Below are 23,235 nucleotides of genomic sequence, written 5' to 3'. Positions count from 1 at the left end.
AAAAGCCTTTTGAAGTGGTACTAAAAGAAAATTCGTAAAAGGCTTCTCAAAGCGGATAATATCTTCAAGGTTCACCATACTCTTTGTTGTGACACACCCGATCGTTGCCCTGACATATGCACATGTATACATTGATCAAAATAGCATGAGTGATTAGACTGATCTTAATCCGAAGTTCATGAAGAAAACTATAAAGACAAGTCGAATATATGGTTGTTTAGTGTTGTCAAAGCGGGTTGGAACCCTGCATATATTTTAAATTGGTATTATTTCTAGTTGATGTGGAACTTTCATCCCACCTCCCTCACATTGAAGTAGACTTTAAACATAACTCAACCTCACAAAATCGGTTTGTAAAGTGAGATTTACACCAAATATATATTTTAAATTAACCTTATATCTAGTCAATGTAAAACTTCTAACACTTTTTATTTCAATTTGTCATATGTGCATATATCACATATGCATTAAAAATGTGTACTTTGATATCAAAACTTTCCCTTTTTACATCTTTTCGCTATGGATGCAGGTGAAAGTCAAAAGTTCTTAGATTGGAAATAGAGACTTCAAATTGCACTAGATGCAGCAATAGGTGAGGATTATAGGAGATTACAAGAGAAAAATAAAAATAGTTTATTAATATTATGCTATGTAACACACTGAACAGAGAAAAACAAAAATAGCTACTTAATATTCTGTTATGTAACACACTCAACTTTATCTGCAGGCTTGGAGTACCTTCACAATGGTTGCAGGCCCCCAATTGTTCACATAGATGTTAATACCAGAAACATTTTACTCAATGAAAATCTGCGCCCTAAAATATCTGATTTTGAATTGTCAAGGATCTTTTTAGATGAAGATGACACCCATGTATCAATAGTTATTGCAGGCACCCCAGGATATACCTTGACCTTGAGTATGAATTCTTTTCATCTCAGTTACCATTTCAAATTTAATATACAATACAATAACATAACCAACTTAATAATAATCCTTCTTGTTTGATCAAAGTGTTAAATATTATCATATCATCATCTATATCAAATGTTATCAGAAAAATATCATAATGCTATCCGTTAAATCATATATCAAATGTTAAAAATGGATTACCCTGACAGACATTTTAAAGTTGTAGCCACTTTTTTTCACAACTTTGCCAAATTAAGTGACAAGTTCCAACACTTGCATTGAAGAAAAATGTGTTTTTCTTACATTTTTTTTCATACAAGATTGTCACATGAGGGAATGTAAAAAAATTGTAAGTGGTTGCTTGTGATGCAAATACTATACATAACAAACACATTGAATGATAAAAGTGTGAAAGGGAGAACAACCTTTAGTTTTGGAGTTGTTCTCTTAGATATAATGACAGAAAAAACAACATTTAAAAGAAAACCGTGTGAAAATTCACACAATTAATTCTTTACTTTTAAACGATGTAAGACTATTGAATATATTTTAAATTTTGACTTCTAAAAGATGTATTTGAGACTATTGAGTATGATAGGAATAAAAAACAAAAACTATATTTTCCCATAAAAGAACTTAGGAGTGCTTGCAGCGGATGCTTTGAAATTTCTTCCATGAATGAAATAAGTGGATTTAGTATTTGAAACTTGTTAACATGTGTTACTTTTGGTTGTATTGTCTGGAACGGTTGTTGGTGGGCTTTAACTATTTTTCATCATAGAAACTAGGCAGTTTCTTCTTCATGTACTTTCATTATTTTCCTCCTGCACCCCCATAATTTTTTCCCCTTTTTTAAAGAAGTCAATTTTTTATAAGAAAAATATTCCAAATTGCACCATTCAAAAGTTAAAAATAGTTTTTGAATTGTAAAAAATGACTTACTCAATTTAGAAGTCAAAAATAAATTTCAAATTATACCATCTAAAAGTTCTTTTGTAAAAAAATAAATAAATAGTTTTTGAATGTATAATATAGAAAAAAATAAAATGGGAAAAGAAACTTCTAAGAACTTTAACTTATATAAATATGTTAAAAGTTATTTTCCTTTTTGTTTAAATCTAAGTTTGATATTAACTAAAAATGAAAAAAAGTCAATATATAAGAAAAATACCTACAAACGTATTGTCTTGATGTTTTGAATTGAAAGTATTAATTACTTAAATGAATTTGATTTTATGTTTTAAAACTTTTTGATGAATTTCATTCATAATTAAAAAAAAATCAAATACTTAGAATTTATCAGAATTTTGAAAAAAATAATAATATATTAACAAGGAATTATAATTAAAGCGTTAGAAAATTTACTCAATAACGTAAGAAATTGGAAATTAAAACGAGCTATAAATTTAATTGAGTAATGACCGATATGTACAAGAAAATTCATAAATATATTGAATTAATGTTTTATGTTAAAAATAATCATTTAGGTTTACTTATATATCTGTCCTTTCCATTAGCTTAGACTTTTTCATCTTTTACAAATTTAAACCTAGATATAATATAAATAAAAAGGAATACTCGATCAAATAATTGAATCAAAAGAAAATTACAATAAAAAATAAATAAAAATGAAGAGTTTGTTGAAATTTAATAATTGCAAAACTCTTCTATTTTCAAACATGATGCCGACTCAAATATGGACTTTTCTCTTCTAGCTAATTTTGTTCTATATAATCAAGATAACATCTTTGACCACTTCCCTAACTCATATTTTTTTAAGAATTTTACTTCTTCCCTTATTAATTAATAACCCTAAACAATAATTTGAGGATTTAAAACAGCATTCAGTTTTAAAGGGAATTAATTATAGTCAGAAGCAACGTTGAAGTCATTTTAAGCAAGATTACATGATTTAAATAAATAAGTTGTATTTCTATTAGTTCAATATAATATTAAAAAACATTATTCAACAATTTAAGATTTTTTATTATAAAACTTACGTTTAATTTAATTATATTCACATATTATAATTAAATCTTAATATTTTATTAGAATTAAATCTCAACCGTTTATCAAATGATGATTGTTATTTAGCATTAATATTATTATTTATTATATAATTATTATACTTTTATTATTTTAATAAATTTATGATTCACGTTGATTTTATAAATATATTTAATAACTTTTAAAGAATATTTATTTCTAAAATACTTATATTTATTGTATTTATCAAGATCCTAAAATCTTTTATTAAGTATAGAACCAGTTAACACTTTTATAATCATTACTAAGATCTAGTCACTTTTTGTAAATATGTGTTGGATCATGTTACGAATTTTTTTTATATTTATTGATAAATCTAAATTTATTGTCGAATTTTATCCATAAATTTTAAAATTTAAACTATATTCGGTAACCCAAATGCACATGGTGTATTAATTTTAAACTATAGGTTATGTTTTTCTGATGTGATAAATCCGAAATCCCTATCTTTGAGAATCTAGAGAAATAAACATGACTCTGCCGATGATCAGTGTACCTGTCAAAACACAAACTCTTTTTTTGCCTTTATTATCTTCTGATTGGTTTTCTTATAAAAGATGAAACTTTGAGACTTATTGAACTTTGATTTAAAGGATCTTGGACAACTAAGAAAATGAGTTGTTGCAAATATATTTAGCCAATGGGAAGAATCAACAGCTACAACACAACTGTTTGTGAAGCAAGTCTTGTCTCTGTCATCTCTCTCTCTCTCTCCCACTTCTGAAAAGCCTACAAAAGAATGGTTATCTATTGACATTTTCAAGAACCAAATGGGTGCTTATTCACAATTGCTTTATTAATTTATTACAACATAACTTGTTCCAAAACATCTACTATTCCATGTCACAACAAAATTTCCTAATTTGGCAAGGAACTCAATCTCTATAACCCCTTTTGATCCAATCATGGCAACCCTTCACCCCAAATCATTCAAACCTTCAATTCCATTTCCACTTTGAAGAACCAAACAAGCAATCACTTCAATAGCAGGACCCACATATTTCACAATCCCGTTGATCAAGTTGTGGATTGGCTTCCACTTTCTTTAATTTTCTTAAGGCATTGCGAAATTAATTATTTGTCTGATATTTACTTTTGTTTTTTTTTTCTGTAAAATGGAATAGTTCGGATTATCCATTAATAAAGATAAGATCAATTTAGAATATGTAAATGAATACTTTTTTGGGTGTAGGGTTGAGTGTCTCTATAGAATACACCTTCTCACTTTATTTTAAGTTTGGGATATATGTCAGAGACACTCCAATATTTAAGTCAATAATTAGTTCCAATAGCAGTAAACAGAATTTTAAATTCATAATAAATCACCTACCTCTTACTTTTGACCTCTATTTATAGCTTTTGAGATGAGCCTATAATTAATAAAATCCTAACCATGATCAAATCCTGACTCATTATCTACTAATTAACACTTATCCTTAATCTTGGTTTCCGACAGTTCTATAAAATTGTTTACTGCTAAGGGCGTTCGTTCGATCTCTACTCACGTATGGTTACTTAACTCTTGTCTTGTTTGTCTAAATTTCATAGGTTTAAACATATATCATAGGTCATCCATTTTTAGTAGTTCTTTCCGTTCCGTCCTAATTACATGATTGTCAAATACAAAAGTTATATTAAAAAGTCGATTATGTAAAATTGAGTAAACTTTAAATATATTCATAATCCTAATACCTTAAAACATAATTGTACAAAGCAAGAAATGTGGTGATAAACAAAATGGCAGAGTAGAGACAAAAAAAAAAGTGAATTAGTGGGAGAATTGGGTTTTGTGTTCGTGATCAAAAAGTGACCAAAAAGTGGCAATGTTTCTTATACAGAAGGGAGACAAAGGGGAAGGAAAGAACTTCACTTTTGAAAAAACCACATGCATATACAGTAACAGTAGCTCTAAGACGTGCTTAGTGAAGATATTTCAGCTCATTAAAATAACCCCTGTTTGATGACAACGGCACAAGGCACACATCACCTTTTGTTGTAGCCGTCGTCGTCACAATAATCATCATTAACAATATCATTAGTTGCATTCATATAAGAGAAAATGGTACGTTTAAATAAGACACAGAGAGCTTTTGTATAGTGTTACTTATGACAAACACTTCTGCTAAAAAAGAAGAATATGATAAGCACGTGCTGAGCAATGCGTTTGGTTTGGAGTAAGTTTCAAGAGCACGCGTTGGGTCGAATCAAGGAGACAGGACCACTGACTATGCTCACTAATCCTAAGAGAATGTCTCGTGCATTGGTTAGCTAACAAAGCACATCAATTAAAATATGCTGTTAAAGGTTTCTCCAAGAAAAATGCACCTTAAACTATAATATAAAACATATAAAAGTGACAATCACTTTCTCTAGCCCTTTATCTCAATAATAGGCTGTTATAATTTCTAGGCCTTTCTGCATGCTAAAAGTTAAGGTAACTCGTTTTCATTATTTTCACTACTTCCGGGTAGTCTAGATCAGTTCAGTATCACACTTCAATCTATAAAATTGCAGTGACAGTGGTAGCATTTTGAGCAACACTGTAACCGAAAAAAGTGAAAACCGTATGGTGGAGCTGGTGCAGTTGATTAATTATGATAGAAACAAGAGAATGTCATCATTGATGTAATTCTAAACAAGTCACTACTGATGATTACACTAAAGACAATTACAATACAACGATACAAGTCATTGATTAGAGTTTTCTTTGGCTAGAAAATGAAGATCAGATATGTTAATCATTGTGATTGGCAACGAAATGATTAGAGTTGATGGGGTGTTTGACCCCATGACAGTAACAACATCAACCCTGGGAATGATGGATTTGACTGAGAGATGTTTGCATGGGAAAAGAAGGGTTGAAAGAGAAGGCAATGCTTGTAGGAGGACAATTCATTGCTTCAACTTTGTTTCCTAGACATTCCAGTGCCTTAACCTGTGACCTGAGAAACTTGAGGTAGTTTGCAGCCTCATCAAGCATTGATGCTGTGTCCATTTTGCTTCCTCCAGGCACAAGCTTCTGCAAAACCCTAATCCTCTCACTTATTCTCTCCCTTCTGTGCCTTGCAGCCACAGTTTGTGGATCAGTTGATATTCTCACATTCTTCCTCTTTGGTTTTTCAGCAGCATCCAAGCCAAAGTTCACAGGCCTAAAAGCTGCAGCCCTATATATCATTTCCTTCATTTGTGCAATGGCCTCTGGATCAGGTTCCTCAATGGATGAAGACATGGATGAATTCGGTTGCTGGAAATTGATGTTATTTGAAGAGGAACTCTTCTCCCATCTGGGTTTCTTGCTTTTTGATGGATCATCTGAGATCAGTCTGAATCCACCTTCCTCAACAGAAGAAGAATTCTGCACAATACTGAAGCAGGAACCACTGCCAGTGGCACCAACTTTGATCATTCCAGTTTCCTCATGGCTCCTCTTTGAACAATTAGCCTTTGATTGTACTGTTTTTCCTCGATCCAAGGAGCTTTGAGAAACTGTTTCATCAACTTCCTTCACCGGACACCTCTTGTCTTCCTTTCTACCATTCGATGCATTACTCTCAGATTCACCAGTGGAAGCTGCACTGCCGTAGCTGAAGTTCCACAAGTTTCTACAGTCAGATAAAATCATCGAGATGCTATCATCTTCAACAGATGTGTCTGTGCTGCTATTGGTAGCTGAAATCAAGCAGTCAAAAGACTCAAGAGAGCAAGCACCCTTTCCATTTTGTGAGCCATTGACAAGTTGTTGCTGCTGCTGTTGTTGGTGGGCCATGCTGAAATCTGGCATGTAGTTGCTAATCAGGTTCATCCTTTGAGGTCCATTGACCGACAGAGACGGGTATGATTGAGATGTGAAAGCTTCTCCCCAACTGGCTCCAGTTCCTGATTTCACCGGCATCATTGTTGGTGCATGCTGTAAAAGATTTGTGTTTTGCCTTTGCATCACATCCATTATCTCTGAAGAAGCGGTGGTAGCATCTGCTGACTGATAAATCACTCTTTCAGAATCTGAATGTGCAAGACCTGTTTGAGCTTTCTGCAAATCTTGTATTTGATTGACAACATTGGGCATGGAGTAGCCTCCTTCAAAATCTGGTGGTGGCTGAATAGTACTCCACAGGATTGGTGTGTTTGCTTCAAGTTGAGAGGTATCCCAACTCAAACCATCCATAGATGTTTGCTTCAAGAAAAAAATCTAGTTGAAACTTGGAGGAGAAACTGATCCTTGTTATCTATCATGTTGAAAGACAACAATACATCAGATAAAATAAACAAAACCCAAATACTTGTATCAGTAGAAAACATAAAAATTGACCTGAAAGGCCTTAGGGCCTTACCAGTTCACACTTGTAGACAAACTGCTGCCAGAACAAGATTAGAATCCTTAATAATTGTTCAAGAGTCTTCAATGTTAGAGATAAAACAGAGGACCAAACCCAGCTTTTACATCAAGATTTTGCACAATCTGGTTGTGGCATTAACTTGCCTCTTAAAATTCAATGTGAGATAACTGTGAGGAGGTGGAAAAAAACAACCAAAGGGTTAGGTCAGATTGAGAAACTGAATTTTATGCAGTACTCTATTGTGAAAGTACAAGTTGGAGAAGAAAGAGAATTTTTCTGACCCTTATAAAAGAAAACTAGTCCTGGTACATTTAACAAACTGGAAAGAGAAGAGAAGAGAATAGAAAGTGAGACAAGAAGGTTAAGGTTGTACCTTGAGCTGCCATTGAAGAAGTGCAGAACTGATGCACCGTGTTTGTTGTGAAGAACCTTGTATAGGTAGGAAGAACAAAAGGTACATGCTTTTATAATAAAACAAGTATTGGTACTTGAGCAATTACGTCAGGAAACTGTATAATAAATAACTCCTTCAACATGAATACAAAAATACACAAAAGAAAAATAAAAAAGAGGCTATCATTAACTATTATGTTATAATAATCTGGTTTTAACAGTTTAGAGCAATTTCAAAAAGGATAATGCTTTTTTATCAGTTAGGTGGGTCTATAAATAAAACTGTTTCTGCAGCAGACAGTGAGCATGAGACTTGAGAGTGGTATTTTTGAATGTCAAATCCTCATATTTTATCGCGTACAACCATTTTTTGTATTCTTTTTAAGTGCAGAAAGCTCTGACCCCCTTTTGGTTGCTTAGTAAAAACTGCATCTTTCAACACCAATACCCTCTTTATAAAAGCTTTCTGTGTTAATCATCGTTTTAATCATAGCCTGCAAATCTTTTCACTTTCTACCACCATATTTCTATATCTTCTTACACACCCAAAAAAATAACTATTGCAGTAAGAAACTCAAATTAACATATGAAATAGTAAATTGCATTACGGATATATGTATATATATATATAGAACATAATTTATGTATAAAGAAGCGTGTTATGTTTATAGGAATGACACCTGAAAACTTATTAGAATAAACCGCATATACACAATCTGAAAAGATCTTGTTTTTGCAAAATATAGTTTGATAGAATTGTTTACCTGATAGTGGAGAAAGCCACAGTGGCAGAAACAAGTTGGCAGCGGTCAGATTAGCACAGAGAGAAAGTTATAATCTTTGTTTACATTTATTTGAAGTTCTGTTGTGCCATTGTTGTGTTCACAGTGTGGATCAGGTTACTTTCTGATCTCTCCTGATTAAACTCATATAATATATATATATATATAAATATATATATATATATATATATATATATAAATATATATATATATATATATAAATATATATATATATATATATATAAATATATATATATATATATATATATATATATATATATATATATATATATATATATATATATATATATATATGTGTGTGTGTGTGTGTATATAACATGCACATGCACCCCATCTTTACATTTTCCAGGTGAGTGAATGGGTTCCCATCTCTTATGTTTTTTCAGCTGCAGATAGAGTGATGAATACATGTCCAAGAGTCAGAGAAATGCACCAACTTATAATATTAATTACCACATTATAATGTTTAATCTAATGTTTATGACGTCAACTTTATGATATTATAAAGATGCTTAGAATAGTATAATATTGTGAAATTAATCCGTAGTCCATGCACCAAATAGTCCTTTTCGGAAAATAAAAATTATCATAAGAGAACGTATTGCACTCGTGGAATAATATATGCAAAAAGAAAAAGAAAATTAAACATTATTTGGTGTATGATGTGAGTAAATAAATTTGCGAAGAAAGCTTCTTCTTTTTTTCATTAGCGAGTTACAAAAATTATATTTATACGTCTATGAATATTTTGCAGTAAAATCCTACTTAAACTTAAGGATTTTTTAAAATAAATTAATTTTGACACACTATGGATAAAGTATAATTTTTAATTAATGAATGAATAAAAAATTTAAAATAAATTTATAAATTCTTTTCCAATATAGAGATTTCCTTTTGTAATAAATTAAATATTTATGAAGCTTTAAGTCAAGAATCGGGAAAGTTCCATTGCATAGTAATTGGGGCATTTCGGTGGGCCCATGAATTGGGCCTAGCGGTTTGTCTATGATGAGGATGTCAAAATCTCAATCAATGCCAACACGGGCGTGAGCTGTCGGCTCAGTGTTGCGCCATCTTATCGGCTCGGCTCGGCTCAATCACAAAAGTCCTCCCACGTGAAGGCAGGGTTCTCTTGACACGTGTCGATCATCCATTGGTAGAATGTCTGATTTGATAGAGGTTCCCCACGTGGCATGCAAGATGAATACAAGGAGCATGTCATGTCATGCAGTTGCATTCAAGTTAGCCACCTTGGTATTAGTGGCTTAAAAATTGTGAAGATTTTTCAAATGCTACAATATTCCTATTTTCATTTATCCATTTTACTAATAAATTTTGTCTTATGTCACAATTAAGAATATAAATTCATTACTTATAAATATATATATATATATATATATATTTATATTTATTTGATATTAAAATAATTATAAAATAGGAACTTTTGTATTTACAAAAAAAAAAAATAATAATATCAAATAAAGATAAAAAGTTTATGCCAAGATATTATTACTTTATTTATAAACATCAATTATCATAAACTCATTTAATCACATCTTAAAAATAATTAGACTTATTTAATCACGCAAAAACTTTCCCTTGATTATTCATAGTTATTTAAACTCACCTAATTAATGACATATTTTCAAGTATAAATATTTCACCATCTTTTACATAAGAAAAAAACAATATATTTTCATTCATAAAATATTGACATCTATGAATAGTAATAAGTAGTCATTTTTCTAAAAAGATAATATTTTAATAAATTATTGAGAATATCTACTCATACATTGACATCTAAAAATTAAGTTGGTTTAAACAAAATTTTAGATAGTTTGATGTTTTCTTCTTTTGTAAGTGAAGTCTTTCTTAAAACTAATTTGAACTATCAGAATATATTAAACATTTAATTTGTTTTCTATTTTCTATGTATGTTTGTATTTTATTTTATTTTTTCTCTTTTAATACAAATGGTTGGGGTATACAGTTTTTAGCTAGTTAAAATGTCTTATATTTTAATAATGTTATTATAATAAAAGAAGACATTTTTTTATAAAATTACTCAATTTAATAATATTTTTAATCAACAATCCAATTGCTAGCTAACACTATTATTGAACGGATCAAATTTATTTATTTTTTTAATTCAAACTATTTTATATTATATTTTTAGACGGAAAAACGCGTCAATATCCAATTTGCTTTCAAGCAAATTGACTTGCAGATGGAAATGAGTTAAAAAAAAAGGATGTATCTACTTTATTTAAAAATGAATATAAAAGTGATGTATCAAAACACAAATAAATACAAATTTGTCAAATATATCGTGCACTATATGAATATTTTCACATAAAATAAAGAAATAAAAAAAATTAGTAACAGAAAAACTGTAAGTAGAAATGTAGATGAGATATTTATTATTTCTCTTATTTTTCGTTGATATCGACTTTCAATAATGTTTTTTATTTTATTAAAATAAAATATTTTTAACTATAAATATATTGACATGATTTATATATTTTTTTGTGAAACGTGTATCATAAATTAAGAAAAAAAAACGTAAAAGAGAACACCATAAGAAAAATTTGTATATAAAAAAAAATCACAAAAACTTAATGTTTCACAATCAAAATCATTAATTTTCTTCATTGTTCATTCAACGGTAAGAGTTAGACCAAATTAATAACTAGTCCTTTGTCTAGAAGGAAAATTCTCAATATTTTAAGACAGGAAAAAAATATATGAACCCAAAACTTAAAATATATATATATATATATATATATATATATATATATATATATATATATATATGTATTTGTTCATATTAAAAGTAATATTAAATTAGAAGGCTAAACGAACTCGATCTCTTTGGAGTTTGACTTTATTGGACTGCTTGTTAATTTTCTATACATGTTTGTTAAAATTATTTTAACTTCACAACTAATAAAATAAAAAATAAATCTAATACATATAGTAAATGCGTGGTTTAAATTTAATAATAAATTTGGAAAACAAAACTAAACTACATTGGCTAAAAAATTATTTCGTGATTGATTTTTTCCACTTCCGATTTAAAATATTTATCAATTTAAAACCACGTCTACGTATAAAACAATTACGTACGTATGTTTGAATTTGTTTATTAAAAAATCATTTCACAATATTCTCACGTTTTGAAAAGTATATATTTCTCCAAAACAGCCTAATATATATATATATATATATATATATATATATATATATATATATATATATATATATATATATATATATATATATATATATATATATATATATATATATATATATATATATATATATATATATATATATATATATATATATATATATATATATATATATATATATATATATAACATACACGAGAGGTTGTTGGATAAATTCAATAAATCAAACTATTTTTTTTTTCATGTGTGAACTTTCTTTTTCAACAATTACCGCGAAAATTTTGGCTTTTTGCATTCTGTTCAAAAGAAAGTTCAATAATTGAATGGCTGAAATTCAATGTAAAAGCAAGCAATATAAATATATATATATATATATATATATATATATATATATATATATATATATATATATATATATATATATATTACATGTATGTATATGTATGTATGTATGATAAAGTTTTTGATAAAGTGATAAACCCAATCAAGAACCAGCCAATTGTTGGAAGATTTACCCGAGTGGCAACTTTGATGTGTATATAAATATTAATAAAATAAAATTTGTTTATGAATAATTTAAAAGTAAAAATTAGAAAAAGAACAGAAAAGTGTTTTCTACTATTGTGTATAAGCTATACATAAGTTAATTTTAGTCTATAAAAAGATAATTTTAGTGTTTCCCTTTCATTAGTCTCTAAGAAAATTCGTTCGAACAAAATTATAACCTCAATGAAAATTTAAAAAGGATATTGATGAGTAAACCTATCAGCCATCAAAATAAACAACCGTTTGTTAAAAGATTAAGAAATCCTTATTAATAAAGTACGCAAAAAAAAATATAAGTGAACTTAATAATGTGTTAAATAGGTTGATAATCATTAAATTTATCGTCAAATTTTATTTATATCTTTTTAGATGTTAAATGGTGTTTTATATCATATTTAAGTTGGAACATGTGAGAAATATAAATAGTTTAAAAGTTAATATGAAATATAGTTTAATCTGTAAAATATTACTTAATTGATTATAAAAATTATTAATTTTTAAAGTTTAAAAATCAAACTTTGTGCTTATTAATAAAGTTTATAGGTAAGTTTTACTTATTAGGCATTGGTCCTGATTACAATACGGGAGTAATCTTATCTTCTAGTTTTGATCTATTCGGTCCCTTCGGAATTAGATGGAGTGATAAGTCCATACAGAAACTTATAAAACAAATTTGAGGTAAGTGATTACATTTATCGTGAATTTAAGACTTTACTGTAATGACCAATCGATTAAAATATTGACTTGAGTCTCATAATGTCTTTGACCGGTCCATACGATTTGGAATTTAGACATTGAGAATATAAAAGAATTTGACTAAAAATATTTAAAACATCGTTAAATGATTAAAAACAAATTGTGAATGAATGTTTGATTGTGATATCTGAAAACTTACACCTGAAACACAATCTGTTTAACACATCAATTTATGATATATTGAATCAAATTTGAATTTTTTAAACTTATTAATGAACAAACTTAGATTGGATTGAAACCGAACCAAAAAATTTGTTTTCACAGCAATAGTTTTTTTTTTTTACATTGTGGGCTTCAATTTTTTTTTTCTTGTAAAATTCAGTCACATTGAATGGCCTTAGGTCAACAACCACCTAATAATTGGGACTCAATTATCACTTTCTCATAATAAATCACATTTTTCTCTTACCCTTTTTTAGAAATATATTATATGGTTTTATACTTGAATTTCCTAAGCTGGCTTTGGCCAAGGTAGATGATGATAATATGATGTTGACTCCCACGTGCACAAGACAGGCCCACACAATCATGTTTTTCTTTCTTTGTTTATTACTACTTCTGGAAACTACTATTCACCCTTGTTATTTACCTACCGTTATCACTATTTCATTTGAAAATATTTGTTTTTTAATGTTATTTAACTTATTGTCAAGAAATATAAAATTTTATACTTTATATAAAATAATACTATAATTAATAAAATATTAATATCTTTTTATTATTTTCACTAAAATTACGTTGGATAACGAAAATAGTCTTATCAATATATAATACAAACATTCCTTTAGTAGTTGTAAGCCACAACGTAAAACTCATGAAAAATATGACAGTTTTATTATCGAATTCAACTAAAATAATAAAAAATATTTATTTTATATTAATTACAATATACTTTTATATTAATTATAAAACTTTATATATTTTAATATTAAAGATGATCAAATAAGGTGACAAAATACCATTCACACTATCTATCAATAAAAAAATTAAATAATAAAACTCAATTCAAATTTTTTAAAAAAATTAAATACTCAATACATAAAATTACTTAATTAAAAATATTAAAACTTTTAATAAACTTAAAATTTAATTAAATCCTAAATAATCCTTGATACAGTCAAAGTCATAGACTTCAAAGACTTCAAGTGAGATTAGTACAATCAAGACTTTGACTGCACACACTAAATAATAATTTTCTAAAAGATAACTTATATCTTAGTAAAACCTTATAATCTATGAGTTCATATTGATCTAATTTATGTGTTGTGGTATTTATTAACCTTACCATAATTAAATTATGTGAATAAGAATATAAAGTTAAAATAGAGGTGTATTTTATCACGTATAAATTTGAAAATTAAATAATGTTAATATTAATATAATTAAACAATGTAAGGTTTTAAAAAATTACTAAGATATATTAAGTCATAAATATATTTGTCAATATCTATCTGAGTCTACAAATCAATCTCAGGTGAGTTCTAAAATAATCTCTTTCTTTAATGCATTTAACGAATAAGTTGAAAAAGTTTCAAGTCTAAAATTACTAATAGAAAAATAACTTTATATCACGACCTATTATGACGGATAAAAACTATCCATTATAATAGGTTGACCGGTGGCAGAATCGTAATAAAAGTAAGACATATTATAACGTAGTTTTGTATATTAGTCATAATATGAAACGCGGTGACAAACTTGTAAATAAGTTTAAGACATATTATAACGTAGTTTTGTATATCAATTATAATATGAAACGCGGTAACAAACTTGTAAATAAGTTCAAAACCTATTATTACGTAGATATAGACATCTGTTGGAAATTTCTTGATGTATTATAACGGAATTTTAAAATTCAGTTATAATATCTCTCTGCCTCTCTAATTTTTCACATTTCTCTCTCGCTATCTCTAATTTCACGTTCCTCTCATTCTCGTTCCTCTCTTCTTCTTTAAATCGTGCACTCCTCCAAGAACACTCCTCCCTCACCATCACCGAATCACATCTCGCGTTCGCTCTTCACCGAACTACGTCTTCTTCATTGCCTTGAGCGTCGCCTCAAACATCATCTTCCTATATGTTTTCCTTATCTCCTCCCTTTTGACTCATTTATTTTGCCTTTTTCTTCATTTTTCACCGATTGAGATTGGTTTCTATTTATTAACAACGATTAAATCTTCGTTCCAACCTTTTCCACCGATTAAATCCCTTCCTACCTCGAACCCTAGAATCTCCTTCGAACAAACCTTCGAATCTAGGGTTTGCTTTTGATTTCACCGTCTTCCGTTGTGTCTTTGTTCGCCGACTCGATTTTACACCGGATCAATCTCTCACATAAATTTGAATAAGATCAATGTCAAAGTAAATTTATTCCATTAATAATGCTAAAATATTTTTTAAAAGAATTACGAAAAAAATAAAAATTATTGGCAGCAGGTTTAAAGTTTTATTTTCAAAATACAATATATTTATTTTCTATTTTTTTAAAATTTATTGTTTTGTATCTACACAAAAATTACTTTGACACATTAAGAAATTAATGTTTTTTCAAACTGAGCTATATTTTTCACTTGTATTTATAAGTTTTTTTCATAGATTTTTTATAAGGTTTAGCCTAATAACAAGTAAATTATATCAGATCTGATTATTAATTTGCTTAGCTTGTCTTAATGATTAGTTGAATATGATGAATACCAAACAATTTCATCTTAATTTCAACATCGGTTCTAACAAGTTTGGTGAATATAAGTACCGGTCAATACAATACAAATATTATACTTTAAGTTACATATTATAAAAATACCTTATACAAAGTGTCCCAAAAATACATTCATTCTCTTCCTCTTTCTATGTTCTTCCTCTTTTCTTCTCCCGAAAATGTTATTGTAAGGTGGGGTTAGTAATTTGAGGGTGCAGGAAGCATATTAAAAAAGGACAAATATGTTCTTTCATTGCAAAATGTCACCAATAGTGGTATTGATGTTATTATACTTTCAATCTCCACTGCATTATGTTATTATGTGAGAAGAAGAGAAAATATAAAGAACTCTTTCTAAAGAAAACTTGTTTTAGAAAATTTGATTTGAAAGTTATCATTTATGTTTTAAAAAAATTGTTCAAAAACTCATTCAAAAAAATATCATATAAGTCTTGAAAAACTTGTTCCAAAATTCTGTATTCAGAAAGCTAATTCCAAAATGTGTTTTAGAAACTTTGTCCAAAAGTCCTACCATGTAAATCCTGCTTCAAAAATCATATTCTAAAAATTTTAAAAACTTGTCCTGAAACTGACTTTTGCAACAAAATTATGGAAATGCACGAAGAAAAAGTCTTTTCAATATACTGTTCCCGACTCGATTGAAAAGTCCAATCTAGGGCTTGATTGCACCAACAGGTTTTGATTGGGCTCGTATTCCCGGCCCAATTCTACTGCAAAAAAAATATTTATTCTAATCTTTTAAACAAAGATTATGATAAATAACAATGTGAAAAAATACAAGAGCATAGGAATTAAAAAATTTAAAGAAAGTTATGAGAAAATGAACAGATATTTGAAGCTGTTTAAAACAATGAATAAAAGAAAGAGAATAGATGTGAAAGGCAATTAGGTTCTTCATTTATTTGGTTGAAAATAAATTACAAAAAAAAAAAAAATTCCACATTACATAATTGTATTTGCTTTCTTTATCATTATAAAACTATTAAAGTATAATATTAATTCTAACTGTGCAAAATCAGGGAGAATGAGAAAATTTGAGGCTCAAAAAATTGTAATGAAAATGGAAAGATAATAATAAAATTAATTGAAGTATTGTTCACATGTTTTTTTTTCACCAGAGAAATGTAATTTCTAAAAATAACAAAAAATAATGTAATCTTGCTACAAAAGTCACGTACATAACAATAATATTATTCTCTGAATATAACCTATGTTTTATTTTGAAATAAATTATCACTCATGAAGAGAAAAATTATCATGATAAAAATGCACATTTCAGTAAGAAAAATAATACAGATAAAAAAGCATAATAATATTATATTTGAAAATTTTCATTTTGATTAACCTAAATGAAAATTATATAAAAGGAGTGTACCTTTTCTGTAAGAAACTTCAGTAAAATATTAATTGATAATTAATTTTCGTTAATAATTGATCAGTGTGATAACTTTCTGGAAGCATATTTTTTTTTTCATATATAAAAAAATTGAAAACTAATATTACTTGACTGGCAATGTGAACACATTTTTGTACAAATATATTTTATGAGAGGAAAATACAAAACAAAAAAAAAAGTTAAACGAGTTTTTACAATTATTTTGTACAGAAGTTAATTTGTAAAACGTGTCTAAAATGATAAATATTTAGCATCATGAGGGTGTGCCACGTAACCTAAGTAAAATCGAAAGTAGACAAACTAATCACGTGTTAGTAAAAAAGGAGAAAAGTTTAAAAAGAAAAATCAAACATCATAATCTTTGTTGTTGAAAGAAAGTTGAAGAGACATAAAACATTAAAAAATGCAAAAATAGAAAGACGCGATTTTTAACAGATTTTTTTCTTGAGATTGGGGAAACATAATGTGTGGTAACCATGCAGTCTCTTACCCGAAAGTAAGTGCGTGCAAAGGAAAATAAGAAACAGAGACTCGGTCACTGCCTCTGTCTCCAATCATCCACATTCATTATGCCATGTTACTCTCCCTCTTATACTCTTTGCCTCCTCTTCCTCATCAATTCAACAACATGGTAGGGTCACTAACAATGCTCTTGCATGCTGCTTCTTCTTCTTTGTACTCATTCCGGAACACTACTTTCTCTTCCAATAATATTCGGTACATTCTTTCACATTACAAAAGCCTCTCTCTGTACCCTTTAACTACCCCATGTTGTTACCTTCCAAGTTTAATCTCCTCTCACTTCTTTTACTTTTATTGCTCAAGCCCTCGTGGTTTCATGGTGGCCTTGTTTTCCAGCTCAATCTATCCGTCTATCTATCTGTTTCAGATATTCCTTTTTTTCTGTTTAAAAATATATATTTCTCTCTTCTGTGCTTGCAAGATCTTTCCTTTGATTTTCTTATTGTTTACGATCTTAGCTGACCTTCATTAGGGTTCTTGTGCTTTTATAAGTGTTTGTCGTTTGGTTTTCAGCTAAAAAGTTTAGTTTTTGTCAACTGGGTACATGTGGATTTGTGTTTTTTTTCTTTCTAATTTTTGCTCTGTTTTGGGATGTTTTCCTCGTCCTTGTCGATAATGTGGTATGGGATAAAGAAAACTGTTGCTTTGGAGCTGGTTAATTTATTTTATTGCTTTTTGTTTTGATTTAGTATGAATTGCTTGTGGATGGATTGATTTGTTCTGACATGGTTGGAATTGTTTCTGCTGGTTAAATTCGTCGACAAAACTTGTTTCTGTTGTGTGGATTTGAGTTTCTGATACTTCTGAAGTGGTTTATGCAACTGAGAAACGCGTACTTTTTTTGTATGAGAGGATTGAAAAGTATGTTTTGTGAAATTGGCAGAGATGTAAAATTGTTGCATGTGGATAGTGTGTAGAAGCATGAATAGGATGAGAGGGGGAATTGAAGAGAGCAAGGAGATTAGTCCAATGTTTCCAAGATTGCATGTTAAGGATGCTGAGAAAGGAGGACCAAAAGCACCCCCAAGGAATAAGATGGCACTCTATGAACAATTCAGCATCCCTTCTCAAAGTTTTGCACCAGCATCAGCATCCTTGTTTCCACTCCCGCTCAGAAACTACACAGCTCATACATCTTCAAGCCACGTGAGTCAAGTCAAGTTCTTCAAATTCTTGCCTTTGATAATTTCTTGTACCATCACTGATAGTTGGAACCGAACTCTGTTTTTCTCTTTTGATTGATGTGTTAAGCTTGAATAAAGGTATTAAGTTGCGTGGATTCATGAGAGTGCTAGACATTTTTCACCAAACTTGGAAGTTTCAAACACAGTTTAAGTAATAGTGATAAACAGATTACAGAAGTATTCTTCAATGATACAGAAGTATTCTTTTCTTTTAGCAACTTCTTTCTCTTATTCTCAAATACCTATCTGTTTCTGCCCCCTTAAATTTTGTCTTGGATCTTTGAATTATGAATATCACTCTTTTTTCTTACGGAAGCAAGGGAAGTTGCAGTATCATCTTTTTGATTCTCAAGTAGTTATGCTTTCTGTCTGGCATGGAGTACAATTGGTTTTTGGGTTAGGAAATAATATACAACATTTTGAATTAAGAAGCTTACAAATTTTGTTGAGTTTAACTTGTATCTAAGTACGCTCAAATAACTAAATACAAAATTTTGCTCCATGATTTTAGCTGTTGCTAATGGTAACCGAATATTAGAATCTGAAATTAAGTAATCCACCAACAACTAAAATCAAGATTGTTATGAATTTAATAATTCACTTATTAAAAATCAAAATCATAGTTATTTTGACATCATCCTAGGAACATTTCCAACACTCTTTATCTTGGAGGTTGTAAACTCTTCTCGGCTTTCCGGTTGTTTGGCAGTGGAAGTACTTCATAATCCTCTTCAACAACTTCCCTAAGATCCAAAATCTCTAGACAAGCCTCCTTTTTTATAGCCTAAAGATCGTAGTTTGTTCCATCAAATACTAGAGGCGTAATTTGTGAGAAATTTGATTCAATATTATTGGAAATCCTACATCAACTAGAAATAAATCCAATTTAGAGTAAATCCAATTTAGAGTATATAAGTGGGTGTAAACCTCACTTAACTTGTTTTGTGGGGTTGAGTTAAGCTTAAAATCCACCATTTAGCATGGCATCAAAACCCGATTATACTAATAAGTTTTTCTGTTCATCCTTTGCAACCTTTTTTAATTGTTTTGTTTTTGCTGTGCTGCAGATCGGTAGTAATCAAAGCATCCAGTTCAACTCCAATGCACCTTCTATTCTGGCTGAGAAGAGTCAAGCTTTCAATTTTAGAAGGAGTAACTTAACCAAATACACGGTGAGTCGTGAGTGAGAGAAACGAAGAAGCCTACAAGTTACCAAATTTAAACTTCTTATGCTCATTGTCATTTACTAGTAAACACAATTCATTTCAGCAAGACAATTTCATCAATAGTAAGAATTCTCTGAAAGCACTTGATGGTGAAGATGTTTTTATAACTGCTGGTTCTGCACATGGAAAAAGCTCATGCTGTAGCATCATCCAAAATAATAAAGATGAAGACGGTTGTAATTTGAGCTGTTCTCTTAAAAATCTGAATTCATTTAGAAAGAAGGTGAATTCACCTGGTGTGGTAGACCTGAAGTCAGCACAATATGGGAAGATCCAGATGGAGGAGCTTACAAAAGTGAGTCAAAATGGTCAGAAGCCAGAGGAAGTGCTCTCGTTAGATGGTTTCGGTGACATGACAGATGCATCATTAATCTCATTGGTGCAAGGTAGGGATTCTAAATCAATGAATAAAGAACATAGATCTTTGAAGGATGAAATTAGAAATATTTCAGTAGATAGCTTGAAAACGTTGCAAGGTAGCAGTGTCCATACACATGAAGAACATGCAGCTTTTGGGGACAAATTCAACTCAAGGGACCATCACATTGAGAAGCCAGCTGCCAGTGATGTGCACAGATGTTCTGGAGAGTTAGAGATTGGTAGAAGGTTCTTCCTTGACAAGGGAGCTGGGAACGAAGATGAGGAGACATCGGTTATGCACATTTCCCCTGACAATGTTGTAGGAGCTATAGGTGAACAACAATTTTGGAAAGCCAGAAGAACTATCGTCAAGTAAGTTTACCTGTCTAGTAACATGTGTTTATGATTTGGCCTTGCTCTCTTTCTGTTAAACTACTTCTGAACTTTGCTGATTTTGTTATTGTTTGCTGAAAATCTTTATAAGTCTCTGACAAACTTACAGCCTTGCAATGCTCAAATTTCAATGCAGATTGAATATAGTGATCTAGTTCTTGATGTGTTCATTTTTCATCCATTTTTCTTTTAAACATGATTGTGTTTCGTCCTTTGAACTGATACTGACATTGCTATTTTCAGCCAACAGAAAATCTTTGTCATGCAAGTGTTTGAATTGCATAGACTGATAAAGGTAACTGCCAAACTAGACACTCTTAACTTCGTCTTCACTCATCATAATATGAGAACTACACATTTCTTGGAACAGGTGCAAAGATTAATTGCAGGCTCACCCCACATATTGCTTGCTGATAACCTTTTACTTAACAAGCCACCACCAAAAACATCCACAACCAAGAAATTTCAATCTGATTTTGCTGGTGAAAAACCATCCTCAGTTGCTAAACTTGACAGTAAATCCGTGAAGGCCCCTACTGCTGAGCATGCTACAAACAGTGCAGTTGAGAAGATTCCCATTCCTTGTGTCAACAACATAACCAAAGGCCATGCTAATCAGCTGCCAAACTACGGCCATCATTTAGCAAACCTTCCAATAGCCTCCTCGGATACAAATTCCAAACAGTCCCCAAGCTATGTCTACCCTCCACCAGGAAACCAGTGGCTAGTTCCTGTCATGTCACCATCCGAAGGCCTAGTATACAAACCAGTCATAGGGCCATGCCCTCCAAATGCAGGCTTCATGGCACCCATATACGGCACTTGTGGCTCGGTTAGCTTCAATCCTTTAAGCAAAGATGCTTCTTCAGAAGCAGCTCTTGCTCCAAGTTCTCACCAAAAGTTTGGAATCCTTTCTGGTTCATCTTTGCCCCAGTTCTTACCACCACCATTCATCCACAATCCATCTTCTATGTCAGCTTCAGCTGTTGAGCAAATGGGGCAATCCAATGGTCCTGAAAACCACAACTCATGTGGAGAAGTCAATTCTGCCATACTATACCAAAGCTCATCTAACATATCCAGCCCCACAAGCCAAGTGATGTCAAGAAACATTTCAATTCACCAATCACCAAAAGATAAAGAACCACATAGAAGCACAGCTAGCAGTCCTTCCAAGAGGACGAGTGCTGGGGAAGTGCTTCCTTTGTTTCCTTTGGCTCCGACATGTTGGCAATCAGAAGATAGGCACACTCAGGTTGAACTGCAGCCAAGAGTAATCAAAGCCATGCCTCATAATCCAAAATCAGCTAGTGAATCCGCTGCAAGGATATTCAGATCAATACAAGAAGAAAGGAAACATTTGTAACTAGTAACATGGTCTGTCTCGTGACATGACATGTCTGTTTATTCATGATATTTCTAGTTTGACACTCTAACACTGTATGTACCTATAACCATTTTTGTCTGATAATAATATTGCATGGGTGGAAGCTCAAGCAGAAGCAGCATTGTAAATTCATGAAAACAGAGAAAAAAAATATTTGTACCAATCACTTGAAGAAATGCAGAGATTAGCAGCTCTTTCGGCCTTGTACTAACAAGTTATTCAAATTATTCACAATATCTTAACTGTATATGTTTTCTTTTTTATATTTGATTCTCACTATCCCATATCTTTCAAACATTCATTCAGGAAATGTAAAGAGAAATGTTAGTTCTTAAACTTAGACCCATAAAACATCTAGATCTAACAAATATAGAATAAATATAATAAAATTATAATACGTAAAATTGTTAAATAGTTTGAGTTAAAAACTAGCAAAATTTTCCAAAATTTAAAATGCTTATTAGTATCTTATTGAATTTATATATGAACTATCAATATATATATATATATATATATATATATATATTAAAGTTGATTCAAATTTATGCGTCCGATTTCTAAATGTTTATATGTTTAGCTTTATCTTTATTTTGAGATTATCAGTTTAAATAATTTGTTTACTTTAAATTTATAATTTTTGTAATATAAAATAAACAAGTAAAGCACCTTTTTGTCTTTTAATATTTCTTAAATTAAATTAAATTTACCAATAAAGGAAGATGATTGTCAAATTAAGAATATTTCATATTTAAAAAATAAATAAATATGTTTACCGTCACCAAACTTTGATTTTAGTTCTTGTTAAAAAGTTATTTAATTTTCATTTCTGAAAAAGTTATTTTTTATATGTTTAATCAAATTTTAAATCTATGATAAATTTGAGAGTTCTTATGCTTGCTAATTTTTGTTTTTTTATTGAGCACTATAAAATTTATAATTCTCGATTGACTTTCAACTATTTATTTATTTTTCAATAAATTGGGTGAAAAAATTGTTATCTTACACTATTATCTTTTTAGTTGTTTATGGATTATATCACTCGTGTTAATATTAAATAAGGCAGT

The 23,235-nt window shown here is 29.8% G+C and overlaps 2 protein-coding genes across 6 annotated transcripts; one reads left to right on the top strand and one right to left on the bottom strand.

Moving 5' to 3' along the window:
- Window positions 1–5,550: 5,550 nt before the first annotated feature.
- On the bottom strand, window positions 5,551–7,812 carry LOC108320454 (transcription factor bHLH87). The gene is made up of 3 exons (XM_052868394.1): window positions 7,669–7,812; window positions 7,290–7,462; window positions 5,551–7,184 (listed from the first exon to the last, which is right to left on the bottom strand). The coding sequence occupies exon 3, from the start codon at window positions 7,121–7,123 to the stop codon at window positions 5,762–5,764; it is 1,362 nt and encodes a 453-aa protein (XP_052724354.1). The 5' UTR covers window positions 7,124–7,184; window positions 7,290–7,462; window positions 7,669–7,812; the 3' UTR covers window positions 5,551–5,761.
- Window positions 7,813–17,593: 9,781 nt separating this feature from the next.
- On the top strand, window positions 17,594–22,434 carry LOC108320675 (ELF3-like protein 2). Of its 5 annotated transcripts, none has more exons than XM_052868600.1 (7): window positions 17,611–17,816; window positions 18,505–18,767; window positions 19,873–19,977; window positions 20,075–20,417; window positions 20,508–20,763; window positions 21,028–21,079; window positions 21,155–22,434. In XM_052868600.1, the coding sequence occupies exons 2-7, from the start codon at window positions 18,522–18,524 to the stop codon at window positions 22,148–22,150; spliced, it is 1,998 nt and encodes a 665-aa protein (XP_052724560.1). In that variant the 5' UTR covers window positions 17,611–17,816; window positions 18,505–18,521; the 3' UTR covers window positions 22,151–22,434. The 5 variants fall into 5 exon arrangements, with proteins under 5 accessions (XP_052724558.1, XP_052724556.1, XP_052724560.1 ...); XM_052868599.1 differs by having other exon boundaries at window positions 20,487–20,763; XM_052868598.1 differs by having other exon boundaries at window positions 17,594–17,730; window positions 20,075–20,763.
- The last annotated feature ends 801 nt before the right edge of the window (window positions 22,435–23,235 follow it).

Source organism: Vigna angularis, chromosome 9, assembly GCF_016808095.1.
Source record: "Vigna angularis cultivar LongXiaoDou No.4 chromosome 9, ASM1680809v1, whole genome shotgun sequence".
In the NCBI taxonomy this organism is placed as follows: Eukaryota; Viridiplantae; Streptophyta; class Magnoliopsida; order Fabales; family Fabaceae; genus Vigna; species Vigna angularis.
This window is presented reverse-complemented; position numbering and strand designations above follow the sequence as displayed.

Bases quoted from the DNA above. Each gene is read 5' to 3' on its own strand.
- LOC108320675 (XM_052868598.1), top strand. From the start codon at position 18,522: ATGTGGATAGTGTGTAGAAGCATGAATAGGATGAGAGGGGGAATTGAA. The intron at 20,764-21,027 runs GTAAGTTTACCT...TGCTATTTTCAG, and splicing joins GCCAGAAGAACTATCGTCAA to CCAACAGAAAATCTTTGTCA. The intron at 21,080-21,154 runs GTAACTGCCAAA...TTCTTGGAACAG, and splicing joins AATTGCATAGACTGATAAAG to GTGCAAAGATTAATTGCAGG.
- LOC108320454 (XM_052868394.1), bottom strand. From the start codon at position 7,123: ATGGATGGTTTGAGTTGGGATACCTCTCAACTTGAAGCAAACACACCA.